General features: G+C 39.0%; 2 protein-coding genes across 2 annotated transcripts; one reads left to right on the plus strand and one right to left on the minus strand.

The window, feature by feature from the left end:
- Window positions 1–5,159: 5,159 nt before the first annotated feature.
- Window positions 5,160–8,739, minus strand: LOC121898740 (proteasome subunit alpha type-4-like). Its single transcript, XM_042414124.1, has 9 exons — window positions 8,658–8,739; window positions 8,181–8,206; window positions 8,037–8,079; window positions 7,229–7,391; window positions 7,043–7,120; window positions 6,855–6,943; window positions 6,357–6,487; window positions 5,637–5,760; window positions 5,160–5,391 (listed from the first exon to the last, which is right to left on the minus strand). Exons 2-9 carry the CDS (start codon window positions 8,181–8,183, stop codon window positions 5,237–5,239), a joined length of 786 nt encoding a protein of 261 aa, XP_042270058.1. The 5' UTR covers window positions 8,184–8,206; window positions 8,658–8,739; the 3' UTR covers window positions 5,160–5,236.
- Window positions 8,740–9,364: 625 nt separating this feature from the next.
- LOC121898732 (solute carrier family 25 member 44-like) lies at window positions 9,365–15,792 on the plus strand. The gene is made up of 4 exons (XM_042414111.1): window positions 9,365–9,565; window positions 12,020–12,688; window positions 12,890–13,017; window positions 13,700–15,792. The coding sequence occupies exons 2-4, from the start codon at window positions 12,061–12,063 to the stop codon at window positions 13,889–13,891; spliced, it is 948 nt and encodes a 315-aa protein (XP_042270045.1). The 5' UTR covers window positions 9,365–9,565; window positions 12,020–12,060; the 3' UTR covers window positions 13,892–15,792.
- Window positions 15,793–18,261: the final 2,469 nt, after the last annotated feature.

Here is an 18,261-nt window from a genome sequence, read left to right on the forward strand (position 1 = left end):
AATTAATTAATTTATTTAATGGGTCATACTTAATGTGTCATACCTTTTGATGATGAACAACTGAATGATGGACATTTACATTTCATTAATGTTTCCCCCAATAAACTCACTCTGAAGACTCAATTGACTCAAATTATAGACAATAACTGAAACAATTTCTACTTTACCTGTAGCTATATATTTTAATTTTATTTAAACATTTGATCAACAAAAGTGACTCCTTAAAAAAAAACTTGCTTAGTGATAACTGGTGTGATGACCGTTGCACAAACAACAAACTGTGACTCAACGTCAGCAGGACAAAGACAAAGGAGCTGATGGTTGATTTCAAGAGGCAGGGAGGGAAACATCACAGACTCATCCACATCAAAGGAACTGCTGTGCAGAAGGTCAACAACTTCAAGTTCCTGGGAGTCCACATCACTGAGGACCTCTCATGGAACCTCCACACGTCTTCCCTCATCAAAAAAGCCCACCGGCGCCTGCACTTCCTCAGGAGACTGAGGAAGATCAAACAACACCTCAGGATTCTTGTTACTTTCTATCGATGCGCATACTGACCTACTGCATCACGGCTTGGTCTGGTACCACCACAGCATACGGCTGCAAGGCTCTGGGGGACTACTCTACTACACGTAAAGGACATCTTCAACGAGAGACGTCTGAGTAGAGCCCACGGCATCATCGGTGACCCCACACACCCAAGTCACCACCTGTTTGTCCCCCTACCATCTGGTAGGAGGTGCCAGACTATACAGACACGCACATCCAGACCAGCTGACTGCTAAAACCCCCACACAACCAAACACTGGACAGAGATCTATCTGCCTCTCCATCGCCATCCTGTCATCCCTGATCCGCTCACATTGTTATTTATTATATACATTATTACATTATATTAAATAAAGCCACCTCATACATACTACCTCACTACCTCACTATAGGATACGATGCTACAATTGTTTACTGTTGTCCTGCACTGTTATGTTGCACTATTGCATGTATTTTATGTCCTGTGTATGTTTTACTGTGACTGAGAGACCAGCGTATAAGCTTTTCGTTCTGCTGTATACCTGTGTATTAGTATAATGACAATAAATTTTAATTGAATACAAAGGTGTCATACAAATTAGTGCAGTAATAGCATCTATAAGCCATGTATGTTTCATATGATATATGTCAAAACATTACTTTCTCTATGGGGCAGATATCAAGGAAGAAATTGATGAGTAGAGCAGATCTTCACGGCCAGTAGTCCGAGATAAAAATAAGACAGATAAACCTGGTATACTGTGTGAATACTACAATAAGTATAAAGTCAATTAACACATCAAGCGACAGTAATAGTTAACAAGAAAGAGCAGCTCTTGAACAACATGCCGAACAGCCTCTTATCAGTCTGCACTGTGCTCCGAAGCATTGTGGACTGGCTGCCAGTAACACGTGGCTAAAACTCTCAAGATCAGTGACGGGATCAAGATCAAGGGCTTTGAAATGGCAGAGATCCTCATGTTTAGCCTCGTATGCTAACTGGTGTTTTTCTCCTCTGGGACTTGAGGGAGAGATGGGAAGATGATTGCTTGGCGGGGACACTCCCACTCGTTCCTGCCTTCCCTGGCCCTCGTACTCCCCCCCCCCCTATTTCTCTCCTTTCACTCTTCCTTCCTCCTCTATCTCCTCCTTCTGCTCTTCCAGTGCTAGCGAGACAACATACCGCCTGCCTCTTGTTTGGATAAGTTAATGCTGAGATGTCAGCCTCGATTCTGATGTATACCACCTGCCTTGGCCTTTGGCTGACCTCGTACTCCAGCTCCCACTGCAGAGACATTCCAGTGCTTTTCTGGGTCTGTGTTTACACTGCAACAGATTGCCCTGAACTCCCTATCTGCTTCATCACAGAGGACAGAAGTGGGCCTCTACACCTCAATCCAGGATCATCCTAATATGTGCGTTATGGTTTGGAATAGTGGGATAGTCGTGGGCGAGAGTCTCAGAGATCCTAAATTGAGTGTCAACAAAATATTTGGATATGAAAATCCAAATTCCACTATCCATGTTCTGCTAGATTTAGTGAAAGAGGAAAGTGGGGGAAGTCAGGCGACCGGGCATCTCTGTTTCTCTGCCTTCGCTTGTTCTCAGGAGGGGAGGCCTGCGAGCGGCTCAAGTCACTCTGATGCCAAGATCCTCCCACTCAAGCTCATGTGAACACCATGACCTCACTGCGCCTGCCCTTTAAATGAATAAGCGCTGTTGATTTACAATTTTAAGTCCATGTAAGATCCTAAACGAAAGATTGACATCAAATGAAAAGAGGTTTTCATTTTAGGGGGCTGGCCAAGATTTTATCTCAGATTTGACTCACATATCTCAAACTTTAAGGAGGCGACGTCACTTTCAGGGTCTGCTAACACAAACTTGGCTGGTAAAGGATGTTTTTGCACTGTATGTTTATTTTTTTATTAAATATTAAAACTGCAATCCCAAGTACAATCTACTAAATATACAAGTGTATCACTTCTAAAACATGTAGACAAACTGGGAAACTTCCAGAGCCATGGGTGATTGAAATCATACATTATGTTTTTTTATGCAGGCTGTTAGCAAGCCTTAAAGTCCTCCTCCACTCAAAAAATGTGTTTTACTTATTGTTACTTCAGTTGGATATTCATTGAGTTCATTTGTCAGTGAAGTAGGAGACATCTTGTATCAAGTAAATGATATTTTCCAATGAGGGGGAAGGAGTAGATGTAATTTTAAGGATTTTTAACAAGGTAAGTAAAGTTTTTTTCACATGTCATAAAACATGTCTGGGGTGGATCTTTAAATATTGGGTCATAAAATTAATTGCAGATTGTGAAAATGTAAAAAAGTTGTATCCATGAAACAACGCCCTCATGTAGCTGAAGCTGTGGAGACACATATCAGCCAATCAGCATCCTCTGCTACAGTTATTAGCATCTCTATTTAGGTAAAATGACTGATAGGATCATGTCAATGTCTCTAAAAGATCACATATAAAAGTCTAAAATTCCTAAACTTCATTGTCCACATGATAATGAAGTGGACAGTTGTAATGAGTCTCCTCTGAACTGCAGTCTGTTGTTTAAGTTCGTACACACACAAAATTTGGTCTGTTGGGTTTTAACACAAGTGAAATTAAACCTAAAAACACACTATACTCTAAAAGTGTGGCACTGGTGACAAAAGGGATGTTTCTGCAAACGTTAACCTTATAGTGGCCATGTCATTATGCGTGGTAGGGTATTAACAACAGCTGGTTTTAATCCAGTCATGACCACCTACATAGCTTGTAACTGAGTGCTCATTACTGTACACACACTGATCAAACAGACACTTGGTCGCTGTCACATTCACCACCTGCTCTTTGACTCATTGGTTTACTCAGGAAATGACGTTTAAATCATCATCTTCAACACTGCTGACTGTTTGATTATGCAAAACTGATGTTAAAGAAACAGTATAGAAAGAAATTTAACCTAAGCAGCAAAGCTGTGGAGTTGTTGTGACCAGATAGTGTCACAACCAGAAGTCTTTGTCTTTATATTAGGTCTGCATGTCAGTGATTCTGTGTTGTCTGAAGTATTTGTGCTTCATCGATCGGATTCCATGTGACTTCTGCACTTAAATCAATATATAACTCTTATTTCTCAAAAATGTATGTTGGTAACTGTACATTTCTGAACATGAAATGCCTTCAATTTAAATCAATACTGTTATTTTTTTCTGACTCAGTATCAGAAGGATGTCAGGCATTGAACACCATCGCCATCAAGTGGTACGTAGAACAAACAACATTTAAAGGGGAGTCAGATGGAGGAATGGAAAACTGAAGGATGTGATGGTTTGTGGGCCTGTAAACACTCAACAGACAAACTGACTTTCATACTTTGACAAGCAGATTGTGTTTCTTGTACACTCTGTTGTTGCACCTCTAGCTGGCTACAAGGGGAGTCTTTGGTTATAGCTTTGTTATCAGTAATAAAACTTAATATTACAGAAAACTAGTTTAATTTGGTTTAAGTAGATAAAAGGAGGTATAGTAGACATTTTCCCTTTTTCTAAAAGAAATCTGGCTTATATTTTTTTTAATGTGTTTAATTTTCAGCCATAAAACAACTCCTGTTGTTCTGGATTCAAAGACCTAAAATGAGGTACAAGTTGTTGTACAATTACTATCATGAACACCAGTGCAATGTACTGTGGTGCTGAAGTTTCATCACGAAAATAAATATAATTCTTGCCACGGTCTAAAGAATCCATGTCTTAAATTTTGTTAATTTTATGTGTTACCCTGTTATCATTTCTGAGAGTATCACTGAGTTGAATAAAACTGGGAGCAGAATGTTTTTATGAGTCAATAAGTTTTTGAATTGGAGCTTAAAAATATTAATTTACTGTTGAGTGATTATATGATCACAAATGCAAAACAGACTTTGTCCTTTTGCACTTTTTGCACATCAGACCACTGTAATAGTCTATCTGCAGGACTGATAGCACCACCATGTGGCAAAAAATTAAACTTCTCACTCTACAGGGAGCAGACATTCAGTGATCACTCCGCAAAAAGAAAAAGCAGGAGGAATTTTTCTGTAGGAACTCTTTACGGCAGAGTGAGGATGAAACATCTCTCTCTGCTAGACAATACAATTGGATCTTTGTTTCACTGTAAAACAGTTGAAGTCACCACAGTGCAGGACTACGTTCCCACTCTCCACCCCCTTAAGTCACTTGATGGAGCACTGCATGATGGGATGGCTGTGACCTCCGACCTCCATTCTCAAAGGTCCCAAAAAAGAAAAGTGAGGATCTGGTTTCATAATCACAAATACACCCACATGAGTGTATATGTGCTGTAAATGGACAAACTTATTGTCTGTACATCAGGCTCAAACTAAATGCTGTCTAATATAACAGACCTGTAATAAACGCTAAATCTCCTCTAAAGGCTATTTTAAGTTTTGGTTGAAAAGTCTTGATTCAACTTCATGATCATTTTGGACACTTAATACAGTCTATTGTTGTTGTGTTACACTGAGAGCTGTTCCTATTATTTTTATCCATTTATATCAATGAGGTCTTTGAAAAGTTTATCTTCCTTTTACTTTGTGATTAAAATACAGACGACAACAACGAGTCCATCAGTTTCCAAACTTTTAATGTAAAAGACAAAACAATACAGGATTTGGTGACGTGAGGAAAAAAATAACTATTTTGCTCATTTGTCCTTCTCTTTCTGCTCCTTCTCCTTTTTGTCTTTTTCAGCCTTGGCCTCCTCAGCTTCGTGCCGCTTGATGAGCTCCTCTACTTCTTTCTGTTTCAGCACCTTGATCTTTGTTTTCCCGTCTTCCCGAGTCAGAGTGGCAATTTCCACTGAAACGGTCAATGTAATACAGAATCATGTTATTGTATTGTAACCTTACTTACTGGTGTCAGTTTTTTTTTTTTTAAATCACAATATTTCCCTTAGCTGGTGTTAATTTCCGACCCAAGTTACAACTACTATAAATATCGTACTGCATTAAACACAATGATTGTCATTTCACATTAAACCCGACCAGAATATGCAGACCAATTACAAGAATATATATTCAAGATATTGGTGGTTTCCACCTCACCTTTCTCTGCTGAGAGCTTGCTGACATCCATCGTTTTGTTGAGAACTTTGACGGCCAAGGCGAGAGCGGAGGACAGAGCCATCTCTCCCTCTTTGTAGTCCTGCTTCAACATGGACACTGCAGCCTGCGGGCCAAGAAGGCAACACATCAAACACCATTCAGAGAGAGAGTATAACTCACTTTGAACATAATGTATGAACATTTTTTATTGCTTCAACCTCTAATTTGTCACTGGAAACGGCACTGACATCTAGGAGATTTATGTTACTACTGAAAATACACAAAATACTAGACCAACAGTACTGGCAACGGTTTTGCACATTTACAGAGAAACATTTCTACAACGCACCAAACCAAAACAAGACTAAACTGTGTGAAAAGAAAATATAATTTATGCTAGTTAATAACAAATATAAATCACTTCTACAACTGTATATGTGTGTGTATTTATTTATTTCGTCTCTCTCTATTTACAGTTGTAAATATTTATTTTCTACTTTAATTGGGACTAGAGTTTGAAGAAGCCATATTTTACTGCCATCAATGTCGCTGCTACCTGTTGTGTTGCATTGTATGTGACAATAAAAGCTCTTGAATCTTGAATCTCTTGAATTTCTATACAACATTCTTCATTTTAGATTTAAACAGCACACCATCTGCCTGGTCTCTCTGTTGAGATCATCTCATAGATTTTCATTGCGTGAGTCATTTCAGACTTACAGCGCTGTTGTTGCCGATGCAGGTTGCCTTCCAGCCTCCGTAGTTGCCGCTGGGGTCACTCTGGTACAGCTGGAAGCCGTAGTGTTTGTCCCAGCCCATGTACAGCAGAGAAACACCAAACGGCCTCTTCCCTGTCAAGACAACGCAGACTGTTAACTGACAATGAAATTGATCTGTTTTTACAAACAATGCACCTTAATCAACTGTCATGAAAATGTTTTTTTTTTAACTTAATTAAATTTTAAGTCTGTTGTCTGCTTTGTAAGTGAAGACACAGGTTGAACAGATTTTCAGTAAACTTCCCCAAAAAACATATATTTTGTTTTAGCTCCAGAGGACGGATAGGTGTTCCTCTGTGAGATGATTTAAAGCAGACTGAAAATATGTTGAGCAATGAGGAGACGTATGACGCAGAGTCAGAATAAAGCAATTTCACCAGCTAGAATCGTTCAGGGATCCGAGCGATAAACTAGACAAGGAGACTACTGTGCATCTTACCTCCAAACTGTGTGTAGGCTTGCTTGATGTCACACAGGGCTGTCACCAACTGCTCACATGGTATTGGCTCCTGGTACTGCAATAAATATCTACAGAGGAATAAATTCAACTGGTCAGCAGCTGGTGGTGGTGTTGTTGCCACTTCCTCACTCACTTCCTGAAATTTTAATGATTCCTCTAAAACTTACCTCTGTGCAATTAGCCGCAGTTCATTTGTCAGTACATTAGCGTCTGATGTGATACCAGCAACACTGCAGGCCATGTCTCTGAAAGATAAATCACACACACACACAAGGTCACATCACAATGTTAGGATATCTGATATCTGTTTATTTTTGGGTATTGGCAGTCTCTCTGTAGTTCAGTTCACTCACTCATTGAGCTTGTAGATCTTCTCAGAGAAAAAGACCTCATCCAGCAGCTTGTGAATGTTGCGTCTCTCTGCTGCTAACAGCACTCCGTCATTTGCTAGAATCCCCAGACATGTTCCAGCGTGACCGATCGCCTCCATGGCATACTCCACCTGATACAGGCGTCCTGTAAAACAAAGTCACAAAGTTTATATTAATCATACATAGCTAAAAGAAAACCCACTAAAACCTTAAACACAAGTTAGGTAATAGCCTGACAAAAATAATCTTGACTGAAGGTCCACTTACTATTTTTTAAGAGCTTTCAACTGCATTTTACAGCCTTTATCAGAGAATGAAACTGTCATGAAGTTGTTTCATTTCAGTTCACTTCATTGTATAAACGGTTTAAGCAAATGAACTGAGTTGAACCGACTCTATGACAAATTAGCAAACTTCATTCACTGATGAAGGCTGTGAGATGCAGCTGAAAGCTAGTGGAAGGACTTTGAGTTAAGATTATTTTGTCAAATTACTGTTCCCACAGACAAGAAAGAACTTCTATCCCAAATGCCCAAACTAGAAAGAGTAAATTAACCCTAAGAGTGCAAATCACAAAAAAACAAACAAACTCATGGAAATACAACAAACTTTACTGTTAATCTTTAGCCAAGATTTGGTGTCTTTGGCAAAAAAAAAAGATGTCCCAATTCTCTGGGCTGATATATTGGGGAAACTGCATGATATAATACACATATGGAGGCATAATAACAGGCATCTGGGAGTTTAAAATTTAACTCAATTATCAGATAATCAAAGAAATAACACTTGCCTTCAGGAGAAAATATGGTTGTCCGGGAATCATATCTGCGAGACTGAACAACAAAGAAACAACAGGTATTATTAATATTATTACTACAGGTTATTATGATATGCTTTTTGAATTATAGTCATAAAGAGTATTAAATCCACCTACCATTTTTTCGTGTCACTTGAATTATCCTGTAAAAATACAAAAAAAGTTGTTTTGACATCAACCAGCAGAAACTGAACAGTGAACCAAACGTTTCAGCTTGTTTGCGTTGATACCGAGATAACTTCTGATTTCACAGATTATTTTACAGGACATACACACCTCCTTTCCTAAATATAGACAAATATCTACTGTATAACAAGTCTATGATAATGCATTTATTCTGTGCTTTGATACTTCACTTTTCTCTTCTAACTGTGGCTCAGTGTGACAGTTAGCTAATGTTAGCTAATGTTAGCTAGCTGCTGCTGCACAGAATGAATCTGCAATATCTGAGCGTGTTAGCTTGCTAGCATGCTACTACTTCATAATAAAGAAAGTCTACAGACTTTACAGAGTCAAACTCTACTTATACTCTAAAACTGTACCGGAATAAAAAACAACACTGTGATGAGTAAGGAAATATTTATATAATATTACCTTGACTGAAAAGGACTAATTCAGCGTACTTTTCTCCGAAGCTGAGGGCTGCACTACTTTCAGTTTGAAGCTTCCTCTCTCTCTCTCTCTCTCTCTCTCTCTCTCTCTCTCTCACACACACACACACACACACACACACACACACACACACACACACACACACACACACACACACACACACACACACACACACACACACACACACACACACACACACACACACACACACACACAGCGCCACCTGTCTGTGGGAGGACCAGTAACTTCATAGACTGGTAGAAGTAAACAGTGGTGGAAAGTAACTACATTTACCGAACAGGAGGAATGATTAAAACCTCTTTCACTGTTCATATGGACACCTGACTGTTGTTTTAAAACATACATGAAGAATTGTGAACCTATCCTTTAAAGATATTAGTTTATTAATGGTAATAAATAAGAAAAACATACACAATTATGTTTTTAGCTCCTTTTGTTTGTTTTGTGATTGATGATTTCTTTCTATGTATGTATTTATTTGGTGCACTATGTTGGGCAATTGACATTATTTTTCTGACAATTCATAGACTAAATCATCAATTACAGACCTTTTATACAGTATATACATGTATGTATGTTTATACCTCCAGCCCTCGTGGTGGCGGTAATGAAACACCGGAAGTGTCATGAAGTGTAAAGTAAAGAAAACGAAGAAGAAGAGGCTACGCTGCGCGTCATTGGTTGTTTCAGCAACATGGAAGAAGGAAGGCTTCCAGTTAGCCGATGAGTTAGGAGGTTGCTAACTCCGGACTACGTCGTTATAATATCTATTAACCGCTTAATGGACTTCTCTAGAATAGCATACTGTTTAATCGGTTGTTGAGATGATGTTCAAGGCCTGACTTTGAAATAAACATCTGTCCAAAGAGGTAAGTGCTCAGTTTACTGCTGTGTAAGTTAACCTAGCGTTAACTAGCTCATCGGTGTTTAACACAGGCTTAAGATACACAGCGCAGCGGGTGATCACAGGCTCGTTTTAATAAAACACCTGGTGTCGTCATTGTTTATCTTGCTTTGTTAGGTTTTAATAAGTGTTATCAGCTAACGCAGCCCCCGCAGCCCTCTGCAGGCTTCAGAGGGTACACGGTGTCCTCTGCACGGTGTTGCCATTAGGGTCAAGTGCAAACACCTAACTTACTGGTGTTTAATATGTGTAAGAACTCGGTCATTACACCGACAGGCTTCGCAGTTTTTTGTCAAAACCTTTCGGATTTTGATTTATCTTCAGCTTGCTTAAGTTGCCTCTTGCAGCATGACCTTTGAACCTTCACACACAGGTAACAGGAGAAAGATGTTGTTCAAGGAGAAGAGATAGTTCAGCTTAGGGCTGGTCCATACATCAATATTATATCGATATTGTGATATGAGACTAGATATCATCTTAGATTTTGGATATTGTAATATTGTGTTATGGCATAAATGCTGTCTTTTCCTGTTTTTAAAGGCTACATTATAGTAAAGTGATGTATTTTTTCTGAACTTACCAAACTGTTTTAGCTGTTCTATTATTTGCCTTTATATCCACATTACTGTTGATTATCAAAACTCTCATTGTGTAAATATTCTGTGAAAGCACCAATAGTCATCCCTACAATATTGTTGCAATATTGATATTGAGATATTTGGTAAAAAAATGTTGTAATATTTGATTTTGTCCATATTGCTCAGCCGTACTTTGAACCTTCTCACCCAGATAACAGAAGAAAGATGTTGCTCAAGGACAAGAGATAGTTAAGCTGTTATTAGATGTTTTCACCGTAAAGTCAGATCAGGAATGCAGAAAAAAAAGTACTTTCAGCACTTTAACAACCTACAAAATTACAAGTGTAGGGCTGCAATGACTAATCGATTCGTTGATCACAGAAAATGAATCGAATTTAAAAGAAAAAAATGTCAAAATTCTCTTATTCCGGCTTCTCAAATGTTAAAATTTTCTGTTTTTATTTAGTCTTCTATGGTAATAAACTGAATGTGAAAAAATGATGGACATTTGAGGGCGTCACCTTGTAACAGTGATCAACATTTTTGGACATTTTATAGCCCAAACAACTAATTGATTAATTGAGAAAATAACAGACAGGTTAGTCAGTAATGAAAATAATTGTTAGTTGCAGCCCTGTACCAGTTTGGTATTCAAGTAATATTTAGAGGACATTAATTATAGCAGATTAACCTACAGTTATAACGTTGTATATATCCAATGGTTGCAAATAGGATTTTCCATTGAAATGAGCTTGTGTCTCTTCCCTCACAGGGAAGTGTCATCATGTTATGAATAAATAGTGACCAGTTTGGAGAACATGACTGAACTGGAGAGGGGTGGAGTTAGACTGTATGATGATTCAAATTTGTCAGCTGATAGTTATCACATTAAACATCTCAGTTTGTATTAGGTCATTGTGTTGCAAATGAATGAATGAAAATGAGTACTATTATGGTATAAAATGGCAACAATAGTGAAATACTCTTATGTGGAAGCAATTTAATTTTCTGTATCAGTCAAAAACAGACATTTCAATCATGTTATTTTATTCAAAGACAGTTTATTCATTAAGGCTACTTAAAATGCTCAGTATCATGATGCTTATCACAATCAGAATAAACTTTATTCACCGAGTATTTTTTTTTAAACTTATTTTATTTCCTTTTCTCAAGTGCAGTCATACAGTACAATCAGCTTTTCAAATATTTACATCAATACAGGTGTAAATGAAGCAATGTTAAGGCTCCTTTCATGTGTCCATCATCCATACAGCCATTATCAGTGCATGGGAGCCATTATTAGTGCATAAGTAAATAAAATGAATAATAATAATAATAATAAAAAAGTAAATAAATAAATTAAGTAAATAAGTAAACAAATTTTATTTGCCGAGTATTTGACTTTGGTTCTATCAATAACTTAATGTAAAATTACAAATATCACGACAGAGGCCTTAAGAAACCAGAAAATATTCACATTGAAGAAGCTGGAATGAGAAAATTTAGGCATGTTTTTTCTTTAAAAAAACGACTGATCATCGACTAATCACTGCAGCTCTATGGTGAGATATCAACTTGTCAACTGTCGGTCACAGATTTCGTCGTTTATACCATTTGATATCTCTGTGTGGGACATTTTGGCCAATGTTGCAAATCCCTGACTGCTTTATGGTCATATTGAATAACTGGGCATTCCTGCTTGTTTATTTTACCACAGAATGACATGTATTGATTTTATTTATATCACCCACCCCTACTACCTTCCACATCAGCAGCTTTTTTTCTGCCCCTGGTGTAGACTTGTATAATATATACATATATGATGTTGTTTCCGCTGTCAGGCAGGGATCAGTCTGATGAGGGGGCTCCTACAGCTGGCAGGATGCAGCAGAAGAGGAACATCCAGATCATTGAGTGGGAGGACCTGGACAAGAGGAAGTTCTACTCTTTCGGGGTGTTCATGACCATGACCATCCGGGCCACGGTCTACCCGGCCACGCTCATCCGCACTCGGCTCCAGGTGCAGAGGGGCAAATCGCTCTACAGCGGCACCTTCGACGCCTTCTTCAAGATCCTGCGGGCGGAAGGCGTACGAGGCCTGTATCGCGGCTTCATGGTCAACACCTTCACCCTCATCTCAGGCCAGGCGTACATTACCACCTACGAGCTGGTGAGGAAGTACGTCTCCCAATATTCTGATGACAACACCGTGAAGTCGCTGGTGGCGGGCGGCTCGGCCTCCCTGGTTGCCCAGAGCATCACTGTCCCCATAGATGTTGTCTCTCAGCAGCTGATGATGCAGGGCCAAGGGGAGCACATGACCCGCTTTCGGCTCAATTCAAACACAGAGACTGGAAAACCCAAAAAAGTGTTTGGCCAAACCAGGAGCATTATGGGTCAGATATTTGCTGCTGATGGTTTCCGAGGCTTCTACAGGGGATATGTGGCTTCTTTACTCACCTACATCCCAAACAGCGCTGTCTGGTGGCCTTTCTATCATTTTTATGCTGGTAAGCTTAAACTCATGTTTTCTAAAATATTAAGCACTAGAAAGAACTGCACTTATGTGGCGGTACAGTAATGGCGTTGCTCTGTTCTCTCTGTGAAGACCTTGAACTTTCCCATTTCATTTGTACATCTGTAGTGAGGATACAATCCAGAGTTTCTGGCTGTATAGTTAATAATGTATCTGTATCTGTGATGTTCAACAGAGCAGCTCTCAAATCTGGCTCCCAGTGACTGCCCTCATCTGATTCTACAAGCCATGGCCGGGCCGCTAGCTGCTGCTACTGCCTCTACTGTCACCAACCCGATGGATGTAGTCAGAGCCAGAGTGCAGGTAGACGTTATTTACATCTAACAGGCTGCGTTAAAATACAGGACAGGTATTTTACAGGTACAGGCAGGTGGTCAGTCTGGGCTGTTGTGTTAAACTGATCACTCACAGCACAGTGAAGTTGATTAATCAAGGAATTTTTTAATTTCTAATGTTTGGTGTTATTGATATTGGCTGTAGCTTAATCCAGTATGGAAGAGATCAATGGCATTTAATATATCAAAAAAATAGTTTTCCTTGTGTGTGTGGAGGTAGCTGGGAGATGTTTTGAAAGTGCATAATTCAGTTAGATATTTTTAATGGCTAACACAATAACTGTTACTGATTAGTCAGCTTTCTTTGTTTGTTTGTTATGTGTTTAACATTTCAAGTTATTAATTGACTCTGCTGTGATCTGCATATCTCAACACACTAGAGACATATCCCTGTCCAGTGAAAGACAGCCAAAGTGATGCTCTTGAGACAGGTTTAGCACAGGGAACGTCCAGAGTCCAAGTTCTGCCTCTAAGAAGAATTATTTATTCTGAAACATGTTATACTGGAGGCTACAAATAATTAATTTACCACACTAACTGAGCAAACTCCATTGTTGGTCTTGCACGTTTTGCATATTCAGTTCAACATTAGGGGAAGTTGTTACACTGTAACACTAACTCAACAGGAACGTATGTGTGTTTTTGTTTAGGTTGAAGGAAGGACTTCAGTCACTGAGACCTTCAGGCAGCTGATCAAAGAGGAGGGCTTCTGGGGATTGACCAAAGGACTGTCGGCACGCATCATTTCATCCACACCCACCACCATCGTCATGGTGGTCGGCTACGAGGCGCTAAAAAAAATGAGTCTGCGGCCGGAGCTGGTGGATTCGAGACACTGGTAGAAGCTACCTGGACATTCTTCATATGGATGTGCCATTTTAGCCCACAGCCCTAAATTAGAGCAGCGTGAGATTGAAAAGTGTCTGATGGTACGTCTCCCACATCTTCTATTGGCATATGCTGATTCTGAGTGGTATGCTGAGGCGGTTTCACTGTTTTACACCACTCTAAAACTCATGTCTATGCTGCAGCTGTGTGCGACTTATAAATGGCTTAACACTCCCAGCTCACTGGCAGATACCACTTTTCACCGGCATACTGCTGGTGTGTTGGAACTCGCAGCAAATCTCCCGGTGCAACAACAGTGATACGCTGTTTTCATGTGGCTCAGCAGCGATTATATGCTAGTAAAGAACTGCCATAAGCCGGTAGGGAGTGGTATCTGGTAGTGACTGTTTTCATGTGCCATATGCCGGTCGTACAGCAGAGACATGCCACTAGCTAAAGCAGCATATGACACTAAAACAAAACACACTACGGGTATGCAGGCGGACAGAGGGACCTAGAACGGGAGCGGCATATCATCAGCCACTTTTTGATCTCGGCATCACTCCTAAATTAGACTTCTTCTGGAGGCACCAGATGTAAGAAAGGTTTGTTGTTGAACAACAGCCTGGGGAACAAAATAGAATCAGGTACTTTTTAAAAGACAAACCTCGTCTTCAAAGATGCATTTAATCATCTGTTACCAACCTATTAGTCACTGATTCAATACCTGGTTTAAACAGTCACACCAGACCCATGCAAGCAGTTGCAATCAGAAGGTGTCACTACAAAGTTTTTCAATCATTGCAACTTTATAGGATTTATTTTCTTAACTTGGTGATTGGAAAAATGAATCTATGCTCTACAGTCAGCACCGTTGCGGTGGATGAGAGTGGATTGGTCACTGAGCGAGCTGCTGTCATTATCCCGCTGTAGTAGCGCTGGCCCGATAGCTGCTGTCATTATCCCGCTGTAGTAGCGCTGGCCCGATAGCTGCTGTCGTCATCCGTGTTTGTGCCGTCTTACCAAAACCAAACAGTGTTGGGCCCACATCAAACAATAGTTAGAGACACGTCATATAACTCGCGGTGACGCATTTAGATAACAGGTAAACAAACCTTTCCTGTCTGTTCCCTCTCTCTCTCTCTCTCACCAAACTGGCTTCCATGTCTTCTCTGCAGTTTTGCCTTTTTAAGTTGCTGCCTTCATAGTGTGAAATCATGACGCGTTATCTGCTTCTTTTTTTTATTTTATTTTTGGTTTCAACTGCAGAATATGTGCAAGATGTTCAGTAGGTATTAGAATTACTTCACTGTGGCAGTCTGTGTGTCGTAGGTATGTTTTTATTTATAGACGTCTTGTACGCCGCGGTCAAAACGAATGACTTCACAAATTCCATGAAAAACAGTAAACAGACAGTAAAATATTTCATCGGCATAAACACATAGCGCAAAGCATTCATGTGACATAGGAGTATGCTTTCTTACCGTCATTGTAGAAAATATTGCAGGCACTACGCCGGTTAAGAAACGGCTGATTTACTGTACAGCTGACTACCAGGAAGTGGAGCATCGTGTGGGAGTATCTGAGCTGAAAAGGTTTCCTATTGTGACACTAAATGTTGAGTGCAATAATGTAAATGTTTCATCCTTTTCAGCACAAAATGTGACTCTACATTTCTTGTAAATTGTGTGAATAATGTGTCTTTAAAAGAATGTATTATACCTAATTTATTCTTTTATTTTGGGAGTTTCTTTAAGATTATAACCACAAAAGTGTCCAAACCTCAAATTTGTCACATTATTAAGTTTGTTTGAAGATCGATAAGTTTGATTAGAGTGGCTCATGCAGTTTGTTGCTTTTGTATTGTTGTTGTTTTAATGACATTTTTGGCCAGTTTATAGATTTGATCACATTTTTTAAAAAATTGGACACATTATATTTCACTTTGTCACTGCAGAAAGGGCAAAAAGTAGATAAAGCCATAAACTTTCTATTTAAATCTGCTAAAACCTCGTTATGATGTGTCATTCAGAGTCACTGAACTTTGGTAAAGCTTGTAGAAATATTCAGATTTTAATGCAGTGACACTTCTTTCGGGGCAATTCTCTTTATCTTTTTAAAGGCATGTTTTACTAAACTTGTGAGCCTCTGGGGAGAAAAGGGTAATGGAATAAGGTTTACTACTGTCTGGAGTTTTTATTTTCTTTGCACAGCTCCCAGTAATCAGTACGATTATGTTGTCAGTAAGCTGCGGCAGAGTGAGCCGCAGAGAATAGTCTTCTGAACGTAAATCAGAATCTCAGCCGTCATGTATAGAGTACGCAGGGTTTTACATCATGTTTTATGTGTTGTCTGTGTTTTGGTTCAACTGGTTGGCCAATAAAACATCACAACCGCTAAACAAAGTCAGTTCATGCTTTTTGTGTTGCCCTTTTCAGTTTAAATTCAGATATTTCACTGTTTACTCTAAAAAAATGAGACGAATTAAATAATGATTAATGGGTTTGTAAAGGGGTTAACAGATATCATGTCAAACTACAAGAAATTGTTTGGAAACATTTATCAAATACACCTACATTAGAGCCTGATTGATGCAGGATTTTTTTTTAGGCTGACATCAATATTTGAGTTTTAAAAAATCAGATGGTAAATCAATTGATATTGGGGTTTTTTTTTTAAGATGATGTAGATACTGTAGACATTTTCCAGTTGAAAAATAAACCTGTCAGTGCTCTCTAGTGGACAAACTGTAGTGGTGACACTTGTAAATTATTTGTTAGTCATTGCTGTATTGCAATTTTCCTTTTAAATATCAGCTGACATACAGTGTATTCCTGTATCAATATATCTACCTGGATGATTTCTTGTATTAGAAACTAGTCAAACATGCCGTGAAATAGTTTAGATGGTAATATTTTGTCTTTTATTATGCGTTTTATATCCAAAATCCCCCCAGATCACTGATTTGACATGAATGACATAAAGGCAGACTCCTTAAAAGCTTCAACTTTTTAAAATTTGTGATGCATGAAATCACTGCAGACAAGTTATTTCCTTGGTTGGATCAAATATTTAAAAAGTGATCGGGGGGAAAATGTTTTCCTTATGTTTCCTAACTCGCTGCTCCTACCAATTCTTTGATGTACAAATGACACATAAGAAGGCTGTATTCAATTTAGAGGCTTTGAACAATATCAACTGCAACAATTTAGAAAAAAAAAAAAAAAAAAGTCAATATTGTCCTGTCCCGTTCCTCTGGGAGTTCATCGTTCAATTAAAGGTCCGTCAGGGGAAAATGTGATTCTGTGGCCTGAGAAGCTAATGTGTTTCCTTGATGTCCTCATAACCGTGGGGCGTCCATACATCTTATGGAAGGTGACACTCTGACAGCAAAGGTCATATCTCGTTATGTTAGTCAGGTAATGAGATGAAAGGATTTACTGAAGAGAAGTCAGTTTATTTTTAATCCAAGTGTTTTGTTTTTTTTTACTGACAGTTTTATCTAATTTGGCAGCAAATATAACTGCAACATTCAGTATGAAGAAGTTACAGTGTGATATGAAGGATTTTATTCCTTTTCATGATATTAGAAAATTATATTATATCCATTGTTAAAGGGACAAAATGGGCTTTAGGTTGAAACTTGTTCATTTTACTGTGATTTTTTTCAGAAGAAAGAAATGAATAAACTTATGAAACAATGTATAAGACATTAAAGGTTTATCTTACTGGAGATATAATTGTGTATGAGTGAAAAATGCTGCTTTTTTTTAAGAACAGTGGTTCTCAAAATTAAATTTAAAGCCATAGAAATACCAGAAGTAACTGGCACAAATGTTAAAAGTCACCATTTTCCATGAACAGGGCGATAGATGGCAGCAGACAATTCTCTCACATCCCACATTTTTTCCCCCTTCATGCTTTGTCAGAAACTCTCAAACTTTCCCTCTCCTCCTTTCACCACTTTCCCTGTTGGAAATAATAAAAAAAAAACCCACCCAGAGACAAAACACACACACACAAATCCTACTGGTGAATGAAACCAACAAGGTTTTCCTCGTGAAGACAGCGGAAGTCTTCTTTGAGCTGACACTTCCTGGTGGGATGACTGAGTGCTCTCTGCTCTGCTCTATACATTAATTATCAAGCGGTGTCTGGAAGGCACTTTGTCAAAAAGATGGATGAGGGGCTGTCAGAGAGGGAACAAATCTGACTTGGCTGAGGTTAGAGGAAGGGCCTCTCATTCTCATGGGATGTAATGGTGGAAGATATGCGAGTGCGTGTGAGTAGGACAGGAGGTGGGATAGTACGAGCGTTGAGAACATCTTGTGTTGAGAGACTTTCTGTAACCGTCTGTGCAGCTTTAAACAAAAACGGGGATGTT

The sequence above is a fragment of the Thunnus maccoyii genome, chromosome 1 (genome assembly GCF_910596095.1).
Source record: "Thunnus maccoyii chromosome 1, fThuMac1.1, whole genome shotgun sequence".
Classification (NCBI taxonomy): domain Eukaryota; kingdom Metazoa; phylum Chordata; class Actinopteri; order Scombriformes; family Scombridae; genus Thunnus; species Thunnus maccoyii.